The sequence below is a fragment of the Rattus norvegicus genome, chromosome 14 (genome assembly GCF_021556685.1).
Source record: "Rattus norvegicus strain SHRSP/BbbUtx chromosome 14, alternate assembly SHRSP_T2T, whole genome shotgun sequence".
NCBI classification, from domain to species: Eukaryota; Metazoa; Chordata; class Mammalia; order Rodentia; family Muridae; genus Rattus; species Rattus norvegicus.
The window spans coordinates 5,014,559-5,036,211 of record NC_141547.1 but is presented as its reverse complement, the minus strand read 5'-3'; the positions used below and the strand labels follow the sequence as shown (position 1 = coordinate 5,036,211).

The following is a 21,653-nucleotide window of genomic DNA, read 5'->3' as shown; positions in this document are numbered from 1 at the left end:
ATGTAAAGTGAATGCATTAATTAATGTGAAAAAAGAATTTACTTACACAAATCTTCCATTTCCCTTATCTGTTTATGATTGTATCATTACTGGTAATTTTATACTGATTTCTGAAACCAACTATTAATTCCTAATTAATATTTTCCCACGGTGTATAACCTTTTAAAAGTGAATGTACATATATATATATATATATATATATATATATATATATATATATATATATATATATATATATATATATATATTTTGGTCTAGCATAGTAGCAGCTAACTTGGGCCATGCCCACGGATGTGCTGGTCTTTGTATTTTCCAGACAGGCTGACAAATCCGTTCTGAAACTTCATTCAGGAACCAGGTCCTTACTTTTGGCAGTCAGAGGCACTGATTTTCTGATTTCTTGAGGTTGGTTTTGGGGCTCCCGCTTGGCTCTCAGCCTGTAAACTCACCCTCCACTGTGACCTAGGCTCGGGCCTTAGTTGAGTCTGCTGATGCTTTTACCTCCTGAAGCCATCACTGTAGAGCTGTGTCCCCTTATCCTAGCTACAAATCCCAGCACCCAGAGACCCTCACACTGACACTCATCTGACCACTAAGCTAGTGAGTATGGGTGGATGGTCTGGGTGAGATTACCTGCTCATTCCTGGAGAAGATTGTGAGGATTGTCCTTGCAGTGGAAATCAACTGAAAGTGAATGCGAAATGGAAACTGTTCAGAAACGAACTTGAAGCTGAACACAGAGGGTACAAGTGCTTTTGGGGGGTTGATACTGTAACATTATTAGTTCTCCAAATGAGCAAAATGAATCTAGTTAATTAATGGATAAAATTTAACTAGGAGGGCAGTTAGCAAAGGCATATCGATATTTAATACATTGATATGTTCAGAGGGTTGACCAGCCTGGCTTTAGTGGGTGGTTGGGGAACAACCTCATATAAGAACAGGGAATGGGCATGGGATACGGGGCTTTTGGATGGGAAACCTGGAAAGGGAATAACATTTGAAATGTAAATGGAAAATATCCAATATAAAAAGTAAAAAACACACCAGTTAAAGTATATCTACAATATTGCTTCATTTTTTGCTTAATTGGGAAATGGAAAGGCTCCTTTCACTTTTACAAAAACATACAGATTTACAGTACCAACTGTTCAAGGGGAATCAATGTGCTTGGATTTTAGGAAGTGTGTGTGTGTGTGTGTGTGTGTGTGTGTGTGTGTGTGTGTGTGTGTGTTTTTCTAGCCTCCGTTCTTTTTATGACTTTGATGATGCCCAGGACAGGATCTTTATCATCTCTGTTACATTAATTGGCTGTCTCTGCAGTATGTGTCCTTTCACGAATTTGAAGATCACTGTGACCGGCATAGGCTTTACCACAATGGGTACTTTCATAAGGTTTCTCTCCAGTATGTGTTCTCCTATGCCTTTGAAGATTTGTCTTTTGTGTAAAGGTTTTACCACATTGGTTACATTCATAGGGCTTCTCTCCAGTGTGTGTCCTTATATGGATTTGAAAAGTACTGTGATGGGCAAAGGCCTTTCCACATTGGTTACATTCATAAGGTTTCTCTCCTGTATGTGTCCTTTTATGATTTTGAAGAACACTGTGTCGGGCAAAGGCTTTACCACATTGGTCACATTCATAGGGTTTCTCTCCAGTATGAGTTCTTTTATGGCTTTGAAGATTATTGTTACTTGCAAAGCCAATTCCACATAAGTTACAGGAAAATGGTTTCTCTCCAGTATGTATTCTTTTATGGCTTTGAAGAGCACTGTAATAGGCAAAGGCCTTACCACATTGGTTACATTCATAGGGCTTCTCTCCTGTATGTGTCCTTTTATGACTTTGAAGCGTACTGTAATAGGCAAAGGCCTTACCACATTGGTCACATTCATAGAGCTTCTCTCCAGTATGTGTTTTCATATGGCTTTGAAGACCACTGTGATGGGCAAAGGCCTTACCACATTGGTTACATTCATAGGACTTCTCTCCTGTATGCATCCTTTTATGGCTTTGAAGATCACTCTGACCAGCAAACGCTTTACCACGTAAGTTACATGTATGTGGTTTCTCTCCAGTATGCGTTCTTTTCTGGCATCCCACATTGCTGCAACATGCAAAGGTTTTCCCACATGGGTTAAAATCATAAGGTTTCTCTTCTCTTTGTGTTCTTCTGTTTATTTGGACACTATTATAGTATACGAAATCTCCAGTAAGTGTTCTTTTACATGTATGAAGATGACTGTGACTTGCAAACACGTTTTTTATACTGCACACCTCCATAGGGCTTCTCTCCAGTGTGAATTCTTTCATCACCGTGAAGAGGCCTGTGATATACAAAATTGTTATCACTTTTCATATATTCAGTGCTTCTCTACAATATGAATACTTTCATGCTTGTGTATGTAACTGGCAATGAAGAACTGTTTACTAAATTCATTATGCTAATGAATATATTTATCTGTACTAATTTATTTTATAACGTTTCTTGAATGAAAAGAGGAATCAGATGTACTAAGGGTTTATCATTTTCATTAAATCCATTCTGCTTCATTAAGGTTCTTATAGTATTCTTTTCCTTTTCGGGGTTTTTGTCATATCTGACAAAATTGCAAAAACTCTGAGGTTTGCCAAACGATTACATTCATAAATTTTCCCATACTGTGGGCCATTCAACATTTGCAACATCAACTAGGATGCACAGAAAATTTCTACATAGGTAATTTGTGTAGTGCGAGGTTTTGAATGTATTCATAATGAAACTGGAAAATCATAGAACTGTAAAATTGTATCATGTTAAACAAGTCTGCACTAAGTGGGGAAAACTACATATCTTCTAATTTCCCAAGGATATAGAGAGGTACAGTACCTCTGTCATTATCTCTTAGCAATAGAATCTTATATCTTTTGTATATGATAGACTGATTGACAGATAGGCGAATGGATATATATATATATATATATATATATATATATATGTAAATAGATATCTAGATGGGTGAGAAGTAGAGGTAGATTTACCTTGAGAAAGATAGATATAGATACATCTGTCCCTTATAATACACCTATGAAGAGAAAAATAACAAAAAAATTATCCACATCGCATTAACACAGTTTGACATTTTGTTTTTCATCGATATGTGCTATTTGGATAAAGATTTCTCAACAACTTTCTTAACTCTGTTGAACTGCCCCTGTCACTAAACTTAGCCTCCTTTCTACAGGTATATGACCAACATCGGTTTTACTATGCACTGTTTGCTTATTAGATGGTTCTGGACTTATATGCATCACATGTTCAAAGTATAAACTTTTGATATATCTCAGTGTTATATTACTAAACAGACTGGCAGTTCTACAGAGTAGCACTAATTCAGCTGTACTTGAAATAGTAGTACCTGTTAAGGCATTGTTTCGTGTATTCTTTCTCAATGGAATGCCTTACAAACACAAATCATGCATCTGTGAGAATTTCATAGTCAATATCCGTAAAGCTCTGCTTATTTACACTGATGCTTTTTAACTACAATGTCAAGAAAGGCATATTTGAATCAGCATGCACATAAAAATTACCTTGCTGGCCTTCCAGGATTTTGACAATTTTCCTCAATACTCTGGTCTTTCCAGTAATAGCCTAAAACATGGTACCAGAAAAATGAATGACATATTATTGCTATTTAGAAAAAAAGTCAAGGGGGTGGGGATTTGGCTCAGTGGTAGAGCGCTTGCCTAGGAAGCGCAAGGTCCTGGGTTCGATCCCCAGCCCCGGAAAAAAAAAAAAAAAGTCAAGGTACTATGCATCTTCACTGAATCTTAGAAACATGCCTGATTAATTCACCACATTCTCCCTCCTTCTCTATTCAAATTATAGAAGAGTACCAATAACAGCAACAAAAGCACTGAAGCAAGCAAGATAGCAAAAAACAAAACACAGTTGCCCCCTATTTTAAAAATGGAAACAACAATAACAGCCTTACCTACAGCAGTGAGGTTCCTCACATCTCTGTAGAGACTCTTCTGGGAAGGATCCAGCAAAGCCCATTCTTCCCGAGTAAAGTTCACATGAATGTCCTCATATGTCACTGCCTTCTCAGATATCACATTCATGTGTACAAAAGAAAGCCTGGTGCTTACATATTGAACATGCATATTTCATTGGTAATATATTATTCTAGTGTTTCTCCAACGTACTTCCTGACACAGAAGTTGTAATGTAATCACTAACTCATTAGAGAAGGAAACTGAATAAGGCTAACATCTTTCATTTCTTCACCTTTTGAATAAGATATACCCTTGAAAAGAAATGCCAATTAAGAGGCATAAAGAGACAAGTAGAAAGATCAACAAGAATAAGCACATATCATAGATGTTGTATAAATAATTATTGACTGCAGAAACAATGAGCTTTTGATGAGATAGGCATTTTTAATATGAATTATATTCATTACTGAGCACGGAAGTTCTTTGAAGTCTTCTTTAATGTCTGTCTTCATGGATCTGAAGTCATGTTATACACATCTTTCACTTGAGTCGTTAGTGACATCAAATATTTTCTATTATTAATGGCTATTGCAAAGGGTGTTGTTTCATTTATTATATCCTCATCCCAGTTATCACTTGTATAAAGGTGCACTACTGTTTTGTTTGCATTAATTCTGTATCTAGCCACATTGCTGAAAGTGTGTATTAGCTCCAGAAATTCTCTGATAGAATTTTTGAGGTCACTCCTGTATACTGTAACATCATCTGCATACAGATGTACTCCGACTTCCTCCTTTCAATTTTGTGTCCCCTTAATTGCCTTTAGTTTTTTTATTACTGTGGCTAAAATTTCAAGTACTATACTGAACAGATAGGGAAAGAAAGAGGGCATCCTTTTTTTTTTTCATTTATTTTAGTGGAACTTCTTTAAGGTTCTCTCCATTTAGTTTATGTTGACTATTGTCTTGCTTTACATTGTTTTGATTGTGTTTACGAATATGATGTGTAACTCAGATTTCTCTAATACCTTGAACATAAAGATGTGTCTAATTTTATCAAAGACTTTCTGACCTATGTTCCCACCAGCTTTATTCTTAACTGTTGGAACCTTGAAAAGACCTACATGTACCTTGACTGAAGAATGGATAAAGAAAATGTGGTACATCTACCAAATGAAGTACTATTCAGTTATTAAAAACAAAGATATAGGGGGCTGGAAAGATGGCTCAGTGGTTAACAGCACTGACTGCTCTTCCAGAGAACCTGAGTTCAATTACCAGCAACCACATGGTGGCTCACAACCATCTGTAATAAAATCTGATGCCCTCTTCTGGTGTGTCTGAAGACATTACAGTGTACTTATACATAATAAATAAATAAAATTAAAAGGGGGGGGCTTACTCTCTTAAAAAAAAAGATATCATGAATTTTGCAGGCCAATGATGGAACTTGAGAATACAATCCTGAGTGAGGTAACTCGGTCCCCATAGGAAATGGATGCTATGTACTCACTTATCAGGAAACAGTCACTGTATCATATGGGTACCATGATATATTCCACAGACATGAAGATGCTAACTGTGAAATTATGTCAAAAACAAGGATCCCTGGATCCCACTTAGCAGGGAGGAATAAAATAGGCATAAGAGGAAGGAGGAAGGCAGGGACCTGGAGTGGAGAGGGGACAGAAATTTGAATGGGGGATTCAGGATCAGGTGTGGAGAAAAATAGGAGAAATGGGTAGGTGGCCAGAAAATGAGTATACATCTTCAAATGACATGGATGAGGAGGTGGAGGCATCTGCAGGAAGAGACAGGGACCTGAGATAATCAAGGCAATAAGAAGCAATGTAGGTGACCTTGGCTGTAATTCACTATATTGGGGATACTGAACCTCAGTAGGACACCTTCTGACGCCAGGCAGGAACCCCAGTGGTGCAACAGAAAGAACAGCTCACCAACAATATCCACCCAAAATGTATACTTTCTGCAACAAATGCATGCATGGAGAATGGAGGAGAGACTCAGAGAATGGCCAACATTAACCAGCACAATTTGAGACCTATCCCATGGTTATGCACCAATCTCTAACATTCAATGATCTGCTGTTATGTTTGCAGAAAGGAGCATGTTATTGTCCTAGAGGCTCCACACAGCCCCTGACTCAAATACAGACACCCACAGCCAAACAGTTGATGGAGCATGGGGACACTTATAGAAGAATAGGAGGAAGGACTGTAGGCCTCTAAGGGAAAGGGAACTCCACATGAAGAAAAACAGGGTCAGCCAACCTGGAGATCTGGGGTTTTCAGAATTTTAACAACAACCAAGGAATATACATAGGCTGGACTTATGTCACGTCACTCACATGTAGGTGATGTGTTGCTGGGCCTTATGTGGGTCCCAAGAAAGTGCAACAGGGCCTATTCCAAAAGCTGTAGCTTATATATGGGACATGGTTTCTAGCAAAGGTGCATTGTCTTGTCTCAGTGACAGGCGAAGTGTCTAAAACAGCATAGACTTTATGTGCCAGGATGGGAGTAAACGCAAGAGGGCCCTTCGCACTCAGAGGAGAAGCAAACAGGAGAGGATGAGAGAAAGACTGTGGGAGGGGATGTAAGGAGGGGTCAGTAAGCACGTTGAAAAAGTAAATAAATATTTTAAAAAGTTAAAAAAAAAAAACAACCAATGAGCAGGCTGGTTAGATTGGCTCATGCCCTTAATACCAGCACTAGGTAGACAGAGGAAAAATGTCTTAGTGAGATGGATCCGTAAATGTCAAAGGATTCAGATTATAGAAGAGTATTCCCATTTCAAAAGCTGTAATGAAACTAAAACCACCACAGTGATCAATTCTCCGTATTTATTTAATTCCATATGTAGTCAACTTGATTCTCAGCAATAACAGTCCATACACCTATGAAGCACAAGAAGTTGGAAGACCAAAGTCTGGATGCTTCACTCCTTCTTAGAAGGGAGAACAAAATATCAGATACACTCAAACTAATAGAAGAAAAGTGGGGAAGAATCTTGAACACATGGGCACTAGGGAAAATTTTCTGAACAGAACACCAATAGCTTATGCTCTAAGATCAAGAATCATAAAACTGCAAAGCATCTGTAAGGCAAAGGACACTTAAGACAAAATGGCAACCAACAGATTGGGAAAAGATCTTTACCAATCCTACATCTGATAGAGGGCTAATATCCCAAATATGCAAAGAATTCATGAAGTTAGACTTCAGAGAGCCAAATAACCCTATTAAAAATGGCGTACAGAGGTAAACAAAAAAGTTCTCAGCTGAGGAATATCGAACGGCTGAGAAGTACCTAAAGAAATGTTCAGCATCCTTAGTCATGAGGGAAATGCAAATCAAAACTACCATGATATTCCACCTCACAGCAGTCAGAATGGCTAAGATAAAAAAACTCAGATGACAGCAGATGTTGGCAAGGATTTGGAGAAAGAGGAACACTCCTCCTTTGTTGGTGGGACTGCAAACTGGTACAACCACTCTGGAAATCAGTCTGGAGGTTCCTCAGAAAATTGGACATTCCACTACCTGAAGACCCAGCTATACCTCTCCTGGGCATATACCCAAAAGATGCTCCAACATACAAAAAAGACACATGCTTCACTATGTTCATAGCAGCCTTATTTATAATAGCCAGAAGCTGGAAAGAGCCCAGATGCCCTTCAACAGAGGAATGGATACAGAAAATGTGGTACATATGCACAATGGAGTACTACCCAGCTATCAAAAACAATGACTTCACGAAATTCATAGACGAATAGATTGAACTAGAAAATATCATCCTGCGTGACACACATGGTATGCACTCATTGATAAGTGGATATTAACCCAAAATCTGGAATTACTCAAGATGCAATCCACAGACCTCAGGAAGCTCAAGAAGAAGGATGAGCAAAATGTGGATGCTTTCCCTTCCTTCTTAAAAGGGGGAACAAAATTATCCATAGGAGGGGATATGGAGACAAAGTTTAGAGTAGAGACTGAAGGTATGGCCACTTAGACCCTACCCCATATGTGGCCCATATATATATATACAGCCACTAAAACTAGATAAGATTGATGAAGCTAAAAAGTGCATGCTGAAAGGGACCAATTACAGATCTCTCCTGAGAAACACAACCAGAGCATGTCAAATACAGAGGTGAATGCTAGCAGTAAACCACTGAACTGAGAACGAGACCCACCCTTAGGGGGAATTTGAGGAAGGATTGAAAAAGCTAAAGGGGCTTGCAACCATATAAGAACAACAATGCCAACCAACCAGAGCTTCCAGGGACTAAACCACTACCCAAAGACTATACATGGACTGACGCAGGGTTCCAACTGCATATGTAGCAGAGAATAGCCTTATTGGGGCACCAGTGGAAGGGGAAGCATTTGGTCCTGCCAAGGTTGGACCCCACTGCAGGGGAATGGTGGGGGAGCAGTGAGGGGAGTGGATGGGGGGAAAAGCCTTATGGGAGAGGGGGAGGGGATAGGGGGCTTATGGAAAGAAGACCAGAAAAGGGAATAACATTTGAAATGTAAATAAATATATCCAATAAAAAAATAAAGAAAAAGAATGTAAGTAAAGAAAATATCAAATTAAAAAAAAAGAATAACAAGCAAGAAAGAAGAGCTGAAAAGATTTCCTTTTTATTTTGTCAGGTAAGAAGAGTTTGGGAATCATTTCCAAGTAATGATTTTATTAAATAAAGGAAGAACTGAGATTTTATATAGGGGTTCTGGTTGTGTTCACATAAAGGGTTGCTTGTTACTCATCTTTCTGTGAACATGGTCACAGTGTAAAAGTAGAGATATTTAAGGGAAATTTTGCTAGAAGTCATAAAGAGGCATATGTAAATCGTAAAAACTGATGGGCAGAAATGACCATGAAATTTTAATTTTGTAGCATAGTATGTTAGCTAAAAATTAAGTAAATGACACCAAGAACATAGATTGCATACCAGCTCTCTTAGCGTTTCTATTCCTACACAAAACATAATGACCAAGAAGCAATCTCTGAAGGAAAGGGTTTATTCAGCTTACACTTCCACATTGCTGTTCATAACCAAAGGAAGTCAGGACTGGAACTCACACAGGTCAGGAAGCAAGAGCTGATACAGGGGCCATGGAGGGATGTTACTTACTGGCTTGCTTCCCCTGGCTTGCTCAGTCTGCTCTCTTAGAGAACCCAAGTCTAACATCCCAGGGATGGCACCATCCACAGGTGACCCATCCTTTCACTTTCCTATTTGAAGGTAGACTTTACCTACATTTAGCTGTAGAAGCAGACACTGTCCATCTTCTGCAGAACAATTATCCCACACCCTCTCTTCCCTAGACTGTTTATCATCCTTAGGGGGAATGTCTTATGTTCTTCATTACCTCTATGCCTTCTGTCAGAGACCACACTAAATTCTAGGTCATTTCTAAATAGAACAAATTGTTGTGGCCACAGGTACTTCATAAAATGGTTTCTATGTCATCAAAACTCAAACTGTATTGTATGCCGAGAATTGGATTGATTAGAATGATTGTTGCCTGGAAATATTTACCCCAAATGTACTTTATTTTAAATAAGCAATAGTTGGGCTGGAATTAGACTCCCCATTTCTGTACCAGGTTGACAAAGTCAATCTGCAACAGGTTTTCCTTCTCATCTCTTAGCATGGTTCACTTCCCTATTTGATACATAAAGGGACATCATGAACAGAAGTTCGTTCTGCAAGTGACCTAGACTGCCTTCAACAGAAAACATTATCATATGTAAAAATCTGGGGTGGAATATACCTCAAAAGCTAGTAAGGCAGAATGATCTTCAGGGGCACCCAGCTTTCATTCCCAGTATATAAAACTCATGTTCCAGTATTTCTAACATAACCCCTCCTCTGCCCTGCAAGCATGACCAGGGTACAAACCATGCATATGGGCAAAACATTTGTACAAATACAACAATGGTTAAAATTCTTTTAGTAGGAGAGGGGTGGGGAGAGAACACTAGAACCATAAAATTTGCTGTTCAAGCTGGGCACCGTAGTACATTTTCTCAATATCTGCACTCAACATACAAAGAGAATGTGGAACACTGGGTGATGAGTAACTGGAAGTAGCCACAAGGAAGTCCCAAATGTCAGAAAAGCAAGAGGTTGCCAGGTCTCTATAGGGATGAAATTAGATGAAATTCCCAACCAAGGGGAGAGAGAACCTGTACAGACCATATCCAGCGGTTAGGCACAGCCTCTGTTTAAGGGATGGAGCTACCCACCCATCACAAAAATATTAACACAGAATTGTTCCTTCCTAAATGAAATGCAGTAACAAGGAATGGACCAGGGACTCAGTAAAAGGCCATCCAGAGACCAAACCACTTAGGGATCCAACCCATCTGCATACAACAAACCCAAACACTATTGCTGATGCCAAGAAGTGCTTGCTGACAGGACCCTAGTATGGCTGTTCCCTGAGAAGCTCTGTCAGAACCTGACCAATACAGATGTGGATTCTTGGAACCAACTATCAGACTGAGCATGGCACCCCACAGTTTATACACACACACACACACACACACACACACACACACACACACACACACACACATCCCAGGGCACCCAGGGAATAAACCCCCAACCAAAGAGTACACATGTAAGTACCCATAGCTCCACCTGCTTATGTAGCAGAGGATTACCTTATCTGGAAACAGTGGGAGGGGAAGCCTTTGGCCCCATGGAGACTTGATGCCCCAACCTAGGGTAATTGTAGGGGTGAGAGGCAGGAGTTGGTGAGGTCCCTCATAGAAAAATGGTGAGGGAAGGATAGACGAGGAGGTTTTGGGAGGGGAAACTAGGAATGGATTTAACATTTGAAATATAAATAAAATAACCAATAAAAGAGACTGAGAAGGAAATAAAAATTAAAATAAAATCAAAAGTTCCACCTAAAAAATAGGGTACATTCTTTTTTTTTTTTTTTTTTTTTGGTTCTTCGGAGCTGGGGACCGAACCCAGGGCCTTGCGCTTCCTAGGTAAGCGTTCTACCACTGAGCTAAATCCCCAGGCCCAATAGGGTACATTCTTAAACAGAGGATTCTCAACAGACAATCTCAAATGACGGAGAAACGTTCAAAGGAAGGTTCACCATCCTTGTCATTATGGAAATTCAAATGAAAACTATTTTGTGACTCTATGTTACACATGTCAGAATCATTAAGTTGAATAACATGAGTGACTTTTCCTATTAATAAGAATATAGGGAGTTGGGGATTTAGCTCAGTGGTGGAGCGTTTGCCTAGCAAGCGCAAGGCCCTGGGTTTGGTCCCCAGCTCAGAAAAAAAAAAAAAAGAAAAGAAAAAAAAAAAAGAATATAGAGCAGGTGTGCCACCCCGCGTGCTCGTAGGAATGCACACCGATATAGGCAATATGGAAATCAATATCATCATTACTCAGAAAACTCAGCATTCATCTAGCTCCAGGTGATGATGTAGCTTGTCTCAGAAACAATTTTCTAAAAAGCTAAACATGCAGCTTTAAAAAATTATCCCATGAGTTTTCTTTATTCGTTTATTTACAATAACCGTGAAATATTTAAAAAAAAATATGCTCTCAGTCACCCAACACTTGAGATGGGTTCTATAACCTAGACACAACTGACTCCAAATGAATCAAAACCAAAACGTTAAGGGAAGAGAAGAGCTTGTAGACTCTACTAATCCTGTCATCCACTGGCATCCTGCCAAGGCTCTTTCTCTACACAAGCCCCTGCTCCAAGTGTTTTGTGCAGATTCAGCTCTGAGAGTGAAGTTATGCAGACGCCACGGCTAGGTCCCTTAATGGCTAACGCCAAGAGTGAAGACGCAGGTGCCTTCATCAAACGGCTGGTACCCACCCATCCCTGCCTAGGCACCCCCGCAAGAGCTTCTGCTCCTCACCTTTGTGGGTAGTGAGCATATCCTGGCCATGTTGCAAATTCAGAGCTTTCTGAAACTTCCCTCCGCACAACACACCAAATCACTTAAAACCGCTCAAAAGCATGGAACATGCAGGGGGATTACCGGAAGAACCCTCCTCCTCTTGGGACTGGCAGGCCCTAATACAGGCGCTGATTGGCCAGAGAATCTGTCAGTCTTTGCTCTTCCACTGAGCACAGCCTCTTGGGACACTGAAATTGGGAAGTTCCTTACGGTTTTCTATGCCATCGCCTGGGTGGTGCTGGGCTTCAGAGGAATGCCAAGACAGGGCTCCGAGGTGGGAAAAGCAGTCTGAGATGAGAGGCGGGGCCAGAGCTGGTTCTGAGAATACTGGACCCCAGATTAGATCGACCCTGAGGGGTGGCCGGTGGATCCCTGACTATTGTACTTCTAGGCAACACTAGGTGTAGCTGAAGAGCAATAAAGAGTTGGACTCCCTAGGCGTCTTGGGGAATGTGGACTCCCTGCTTAGCTGAGCAAGGATGGTCCTTAGCTTGGCAGAGGCAGCCTCAAAGCACAGGTTGGCCTTCTGTGGGAGAGCTATGCTGCTGGTCTGTCTGTATGTGAAAAAGACCTCTGCACATTCCCCATGGTGGTGGTAGATGAAAGAGATAGTCCTTCGTTCTAATCTGTTTATTGTCTGTTCATGGCAGAAAATGCATCCTTACCCTTTCCTCAGGGTCTGACCTGAGATTAAATATCATTTCTAAGGAAGAAAGAATGTCTAGGAAGGGAAGCTTGTTGGCTAAGTCCTGTGGTCTGCTAGGTACTTCTGGTACTCTTGACTTCACTTTTTCCATGAATGATAACTCTAAATGTGTATGGAGGTAAAAATCATACGGCTCTGTTCCCTTGACTCCACTTTGTCCATGATGTCTCTAAACATTTAAGTAAAATCATATTAACTGTCCCCTTTATGTCAACCTCATTCACTGGTATAATGTTGTCAAAGTTCTTGTCATAAAACATATGTAAAATATTCTGTCTTTTTATGCTCACAAATTGATCATGTACGTTTCATTTTTAATATATTATTCTAGTGTTTCTCCAACATATTTCCTGACACAGAGGTTATAGTGTAATCATTAACTCATTTTAGAAGGAAACTGAATAATAAGGTTCACATCTTCGATTTCTTTATCTTTTGAATAAGATATACCCTTGTAAGGGAAATGCCAATTAAGAGACATAAAGAGATGTGTAATAAGGAAAAAATTAAAGATTTTTTAGAATTTAATGAAAATGAAGGTACAACATAACCAAACTCATGGGACACAATGAAAGCAGTGATAAGAGGAAAACACATAACTCTGAGTGCCTGCGGAAAGAAACAGGAGAGAGCACACAGAGCCTGACAACACACCTAAAATCTCTAGAACAAACAGAAGCAAATACACTCAGGAGGAGTAGAAGGCAGGAAATAATAAAACTCAGGGCTGGACTATACAAACAATCAACAAAACCAAGAGCTGGTTCTTTGAGAAAATCAACAAGATAGATAAACCCTTAGCCAATCTAACCAGTGGGCACAGAGAGTGTGTCCAAATTAACAAAATCAGAAATGAAAAGGGAGACATAACAACAGAACCTGAGGAAATTCAAAAATTCATCAGATCCTACTATCAAAGCCTATATTCAACAAAACTTAAAAATATTGAAGAAATGGACAATTTTCTAGACAAATAACAGGTACCAAATTTAAATCAGGAACAAATAACCATCTAAACAACCCCATAACTCCTAAAGAAATAGAAGCAGTCATGAAAAGTCTCCCAACCAAAAGGAGCCCAGGACAAGATGGGTTTAGCGCAGAGTTCTATCAAACCTTCATAGAAGACCTCATACCTATAGTGTCCAAACCATTCAACAAAATAGAATCAGATAGAGCACTACCAAATTCCTTTTATGAAGCCACAATTATTCTTATATGTAAACCACACCAAGACCCAAGAAAGAAAGAGAACTTCAGACCAATTTACCTTATGAATATGAATGCAAAATACTCAATAAAATTCTTGCAAACCGAATCCAAGAACACATCAAAACAATCATCCATCATGATGAAGTAGGCTTCATCCCAGGGATGCTGGGATGGTTTAATATATGGAAATCCATCTACGTATTGTACTATATAAACAAACTCAATGATAAAAACCACATGATCATGTCATTAGATGTTGTGAAAGCATTTGACAAAATTCAACACCCCTTCATGATAAAAGTCCTGTAAACAACAGGAATTCAAGGCCCATACCTGAACATAGTAAAAGCCATATACAGCAAACCAGTAGCTAACATAAAACTAAATGGAGAGAAACTTGAAGCAATTCCACTAAAATCATGGACTAGACAGGGCTGCCCACTCTCTCCCTACTTATTCAATATAGTTCTCGAAGTCCTAGCCAGAGCAATCAGACAACAAAAGAAGGTCAAAGGGATACAAATTAGAAATGAAGAAGTCAAAACATCACTATTTGCTGATGATATGACAGTATACTTAAGTGACCCTAAAAGTTCCACCAGAGAACTACTAAGCCTGATAAACAACTTCAGCAAAGTGTCCAGGTATAAAAATAACCCAAACAAATCATCAGTTTTTCTCTACTCAAAGGATAAAAACACTGAGAAAGAAATTAGGGAAATGACACCCTTCACAGTAGTCACAAATAACATAAAATACCTTCGTGTGATTCTAACCAAGCAAGTGAAATATCTGTATGACAAGAATTTCAACTCTCTGAAGAAAGAAATTGAAGACGATCTCAGAAGATGCAAAGAATTCCATGTTCATGAATTGGCAGGGTTTATATAATAAAAATGGCCACTTTGTCAAATGCAACCTACAGATTCAATGCAATCACCATCAAAATTCCAACTCAATACTTCATAGAGTTAGAAAGAGCAATTTGCAAATTTACTTGGAATAAAAGAAACCCAGGACAATGAAAACTATCCTAAACAATAAAAGAACTTCTGGAGGAATCCAATCCCTGACCTCAAGCTCTATTTTACAAAGCAATAGTGATAAAAAAAAAAACCTGTATGGTATTGTTACAAAGACAGATAGATAGATCAATGGAATTGAATTGAATACCCAGAAATGAACCCACACATCTACCGTTACTTGATCTTTATAAAGGAGATAAAACCATCTGGTGGGAAAAACATAGCACTTTTCAACAAATGGTGCTGATTTAAATGGATGTCAGCATGTAGAAGAATACAAATCAACCCATTCTTATCACCCTGTGCAGAGCTTAAGTCCAAATGGATCAAGGACCTCCACCTGAAACCAGATATACTCAAACTAATACACGAGAAAGTGGGGAAGAGGCTCGAATATATGGGCACTGGGGAAATTTTCCTGAACAAAACACCAATGGCTTATGCTCTAAGATCAGGAATCAACAAATGGGACCTCATAAAACTACAAAGGTTCTATAAGCCAAAGGAAACTGTCATAAAGATAAAATACAGAATGGGAAAAGATCCTATATCTAGAGGGCTAATATTGAATATATACAAAGAACTCGAGAAGTTAGTCTCCAGAGAGCCAAATAACTCTATTACAAATGGGGTACAGAGCTAAAGAAAGGATTTTCAGTTGAGGAATATTGAATGGCTGAGAAGTAACTAAAGAAATGTTCAACATCCTTAGTCATCAGGGAAATGCAAATCAAAACAACCCTGAGATTTTACCTCACACCAGTCAGAATGGCTAAGATAAAAAACTCATGTGACAACAGATGCTGGCAAGGCCTTAGAGAAATATGAACACTTCTCCGTTCTTGGTGGGATGGGAAGCTGGTACAACCACCCTGAAAATCAAGCCGGAGGTTTCTCAGAAAATTGGACATTTTACTACCTGAGGACTCAGCTATACCTCTCCTGGGCATAAACCCAAAAGATGCTCCAACCTACAACAAACACACATGCTCCACTATGTTCATAGTAGCCCTATTTATAATAGCCAGAAGCTGGAAAGAATGCAGATGCCCTTCAACAGAGGCATGGATACAGAAAACGTTGTACATCTACCCAATGGAGTACTATTCAGCTATCAAAAACAATGACTTCATGAAATTCATAGGCAAATGGATGGAACTAGAAAATATCATCCTGAGTGAGGTAACCCAAGAACAAAACGCACACACACACACACACACACACACACACACACACACACACACACACTGTATGCACTCACTCATAAGTGGATATTAGCGCAAAAGCTTGAATTACGCAAGATAAAATACCACATTACCACATGAAGCTCAAGAAGAACGACCAAGTGTGGATGCTTCAGTCCTTCATAAAAGGGGGAAGAAAAGTATTCATAGGAGGAGATATGGAGTCAAAGTTTGGAGGAGAGACAGAACGGATGGCCCTTCAGAGCCTGCCCATCCTGGGGTTCCAGCCCATATACATACAGCCACCAAAACTAAACAATATTGATGAAGCCAAGAAGTGCATGCTAACAGGAGTGTCATATAGCCTGCTCCTGAGAGACATTGTCAGAGCATGACAGTACAGATGTCAACACTAGAAGCAAACCACTGAACTGAGACTGTGGTCCCCCTTGGAGGAGTCAGAGAAAGGATTAAAGCAGTTGAAGGGGCTTGAAACCCTATAAGAACAACAATATCAACCAACCAGAGCTCCCAGGGACTAAAGCACTACTCAAAGAGCACACATGGACTGACCCATGGATCCAGCGGCATATGTAGTAGAGGGTGGCCTTACTGGGCACCAATGAGAATAGAAGCTATTGGTCCTGCCAAGGTTAGACAACCCCCAGGGGAATGTCAGGGCATGTAGGCAGGAAGGGGATTGGATGACAAGGGGGAACACCATTAGAGAGGAAGGGGGAGGGGTGGGATAGAGGACTTATGGGCAGAAAATCAGGAAAAGGAATAACATTTGAAATTTAAATTAAAAATCCAATGAAAAAGAAAATGTTCTGTCTAATATCAACATTTAGACTTTAATTTTTCAATCTAAATATATTATCTGTTCTAAACTTTTATTTCTTGAATTTAAAAAAAAAGGAAAAGAAACAACTGAGAATTTAATATGGTCTCTGACCTATGGCATAGAAGTAATGAAGTACAACACACATTTCCTCTAAGAATGGTAAGGGAAGAGAGAGTATGGGACAATTATTCTGCAGAAGTTGGATAACATCTGCCTCGACAGCAAAAATAAGGTCATGTCTGCCTTCAAATAGCAAACAGGTCACAAGATCATTAACCAAATGTACTGCGAGCCTTTTGGATCTAATGAAGCTATTTTATCTTTTTTATAGAGAAGATCCCTATGTGTGTTAAATATTCCTGGGTTCCCTAGTGAACTGTGGGTACAAAGGAGTTTTTCGCCAATATCCTGTTTCTCATTACAGAGGGAAAATCTGCAGCAATTGGAAGGATTATCCTGAGGGAAAGATGACTTCACTACTTGAATATTCAGTGCAACATGCCCAGTCCTGAAGTCATTATACGCGCACACAACAGAATATACTGAGGAAATTCTATTCATATACTTCTGTATACTTAATCACACATTCTTAACCAGGAATAAATCAGATGGGAAAATTTTTAGAAGGAGTATAGAGAAGACTAAGAGGAAAACTGACCTAATATGTTTTAAATAAAGAGTGTAATAAACAACAAATAAAATGTATAATTGAAAATAAATGAAAAGTGACTAGAATTTTTGTTACAGTGGACAGTGTTTCCATCCTGAGACACCACATTTTATTTAACACTTTATGTGGATGGATTCCCATACATCTCCTGCCTTCTTCTGGCTTCCTTTGGTAAGTCGCGCAGACCCATGAAGGCAACATTCACTACAGATATCATAAACAAATTGACCTGTATACAGTGATGCCAAAGCCCTGAGACAGACGGTCATCAAGTCTAGTTCAACTGTGATATTTCTGGTCCTGCACGGAAGGCATTGTGGCCTTCCTTTGAGCCAGCCTGCTCAGAGGCAAAGGCCGCCTTATTCTGAGGTTAGAATAGCACAGCAACGTTGTTTTTCTAGTAACAATGTTCACAGTATTGATAGGTGACTTTTCCTTGATGTCGTCTGAAATTTCTTCTCTGTCCCTTATGTGAGAATTGTTGAAATAATACTTCTATCTGTTAGATCTTATATAACGAATAGGTAGCATTGACTGGGATCTTTTGTGTGTCAACTTAACAGAAGCTGGAGTTATCAGAGAGAAAGGAACCTCCCTTGAGGAAATGCCTTCATGAGATCCATCTGTAATGCATTTTCTAAATTAGAAATCAAGGGTGGGAAGGTGCATTGTGGGTGATGCCATCCCTGGGCTGATAGTCTTGGGCTCTATAAGAAAGCAGGCTAAGAAAGCCAGGGGACGCAAGCCAGTAAGTAATATCCCTCCATGCCCTCTGCACCAGCTCCTGCTTCCTGACCTGCTTGAGTTCCAGTCCTGACCTCCTTTGGTGATGAACAGCAGTGTGGAAGTGTAAGCTGAATAAACCCTTTCCTCCCCAACTTGCTTCTTGGTCGTGATGTTTGTGCAGGAATAGAAACCCTGACTAAGACAACTGATAAACGGTCTACATTCTCACTGTCATATACTTTAAGCTTACATGCTATGCCAGAAGATGAAAATTCCATGGCCATTTCTGCCTATCATTTTTATTATTTAAATATGTTTCCGTTTGACTTTGAGCTAAAATGCCCTTAAATATGTGTGCCATAACACTTAAAACACTGTGACCATGTTCAGACAAGGACCAGTAGCAAGCAACACTTTATGTGAACACAACCATAATCCCTATTTAAAATCTCGGTGCATCCTTAATTTAATAAAATCATTGTTTGGAAATGAATCTTAAGCTCTCCTTGCCTGCCAACTTAAAAAAGAAATCTTCCTCATCTCTTCCTTCTTGCCTATTGTGATTGCTATCCTTGAGAGCCATGCTGACTACCTATGGAATCGACGAAACCCAGAGAGTTGAGTACTCTGGAGGTTTGGACTAGTATCCCTTATGAAGTAGGAAAACTTGCTGCCATATTCTGAAGCTTTGACCTTTTAAAATCTACCTCAATGATATATTTTCCTCTCTCTACCTTGTCCTGTGTTTAAGTGAATGTGTTTAAGTCTAACCAGCATGCTCACTGACTTTTTACTTGCCTTCATATCTTTTTAAATTTATTTACCTTTTAATTGTGCTTAATGCCTCCCTCCCTCACCATCACCCTCTCCCAAAATCTTTCCCTCATTGCTTCTTATACTTTTCACCTCTGAGTGGGTAGCCACCACCTGGATATTTGCCGAACCCTTGAACATCCATTGTGCGCTAGGGTAGGCCTGTGACACTGAGGCCAGATAAATCCACCAAGCTAAAAAAACACCTATCCCATATATAGGGAGCAGCTTTTGGGATAGTCCCCGTTCCAGTTGTTTGTGCCCCAATAAAGGCCCAGCTGCATATCTACTACATATGATTGGGGCGACATAGGTCCAGCACATGCCTATTTGTTGGCTGTTAGTTAAAACTGTGAGAACCTCAACGGTCCAGGTTGGTTGATTCTCTTGGTCTTCCTGTGGAGTTTTTCTATCCTGAGAGGTCCACAAGGCTTCCTCCTATTCTTCCATGAGAGCCCCCAAGCTCCAGCAACTGTTTGGCTAGGGTTGTCTGTATCTGTCTGATTCAGGTGATTGAAGAAACTTCTTGGAGGACAACATGCCTCTGTCTGCAAGCATAACAGTATATTATTGATAGTATTGGGGATTGATGTTTGACTATGGGACGGGGCTCACATTGGGCCAGTTGTTGACTGGGCATTCCCTGATTCTCTCCTCCATCCCCTATGCATGAATTTGTTGTAGACAGGATACATTTTGGGTTGACATCATTGTGGGTAGGTTGATCTCTCTCTTGAACCATTGGAGTTTCTGCGTGGCTACAGGAGGCATTATCTTCAGGATCGATATCCCCAATATAGTAACTCACATCTAAGGTCTCCCACATTGGTGTTTGAGTGCCTCGATTATGCCAGGTCTCTGTCTCTTCCTGGAAATGACTCCTGCCCCCTCTCCCCTGCAAAGTGCCGATTTATACTCACTTTCTGGCAATTTAGCCATTTTTTCCAGTCTTTTGTCAGCACCTGATCCATGCTGAATCTCCAATTCTCCCTCTCCACTCCAGGTCTCTACCTTCCTCCTCCCTCTATGACTATTTTATTCCACCTTCTCTCTGAGATTCAGGCATCCCTGCTTGGGCCTACTTTCACGTTTAGCTTTTTTGGGTCTGTAGAGTATATCATGGTACCTGTATGATACAGCGAGTGTTGACTGATAAGTGAGTACATAAAATGCATGTCCTATGGGGACCATGTCACCTCTCTCAGGAATATATTCTCACGTTCCATCCACTGGTCTGCAAAAATCATGATGTCTTGGTTTTCAATAACTAAATAGTACTCCATTGTGTAGATGTAACACATCTTCTTTATCCATTCTTCAGTCAAGAGATATCTAGGCTATCTCCAGTTTCTAGCTCTTAGGAATGAAGCTGCTAGGCAGATAGTTCAGCAAGTGATAAAATAAAATATCTGTTTATGATCACGGTATTAGAGAAATCTGAGATACAGGTCATATTCCTTAACATAATGAAAACAATATTAAGCAAGCCAACAGTCAACATCAAACTAAATGGAGAGGATCTTAAAGCAATTCCACTAAAATAAAGGGGGGGAAAAGGCTGTCATCGTTCTTCCCATCTATTCAGTATAGTACTTGAAATTCTAGCCATGGTAATAAAAAAATACAATCAAGGGGATAGATATTGGAAAGGAGGAAGTCAAATTAAATCTATTTGCTGATGATGTAATAGTACACAGGACTGACCCTAAAAATTCTATCAGAGAAGTCATGCAGCTAATACACAGTGACAGCAATGTGGATGGATAGAAAATTGACACAAACCAAACAGTAGTGATCCATTAGACAAATGATAACTGGGCCAAGGGGGTAAAAAGGGAAAGAACAAGGTTTACAATAGCCACTAATAATATAAAATATCTTAGAGTAACTAATGACTCAAGAGAAAGGTCTGTAAAACAAGAACTTCAAATCCCTAAGACAGAAATTAAAGAAAATTTCATAAGATGGAAAGATCCTCCATGCTCATGAATAAATATAATTCATAATAAGATAGCCATCTTACCGAAAGCTCATTGCTCTTTTAGTTAGTAATTATTTGTACAACATCTACTATGCATGCACACTATTGTTGATCTATTTACACATCTCTTTATGTCTCTTAATTGGCATTTCCCTTTCAAGGGTATATCTTATTTAAAAGATAAAGAAATCGAAGATGTGAACCTTATTATTCAATTTTCTTCTCAAGTGAGTTAGTGATTACATTATAACCTCTGTGTCAGGAAATATGTTGGAGAAACACTGGAATAATATATTAACAATGAAACATACATGTTCGATTTGTGAGCATAAAAAGACAGAACATCTTACATATGTGTGATGACAAGACCTTTGTCTTTGTCTTGGTCTGAAGTTCTCTTTCTTTCTTGGGTCTTGGTGTGGTTTACATATAAGAATAATTGTGGCTTCATAAAAGGAATTTGGTAGTGCTCTATCTGATTCTATTTTGTTGAATGGTTTGGACACTATAGGTATGAGGTCTTCTATG

The 21,653-nt window shown here is 39.4% G+C and overlaps 1 protein-coding gene across 1 annotated transcript; it reads right to left on the bottom strand.

Moving 5' to 3' along the window:
- Nucleotides 1-1,056: 1,056 nt before the first annotated feature.
- Nucleotides 1,057-12,015, bottom strand: LOC148001193 (uncharacterized). Its single transcript, XM_087584651.1, has 5 exons — nt 11,923-12,015; nt 3,979-4,090; nt 3,575-3,635; nt 3,023-3,066; nt 1,057-2,328 (listed from the first exon to the last, which is right to left on the bottom strand). The coding sequence occupies exons 1-5, from the start codon at nt 11,950-11,952 to the stop codon at nt 1,304-1,306; spliced, it is 1,272 nt and encodes a 423-aa protein (XP_087440777.1). The 5' UTR covers nt 11,953-12,015; the 3' UTR covers nt 1,057-1,303.
- Nucleotides 12,016-21,653: the final 9,638 nt, after the last annotated feature.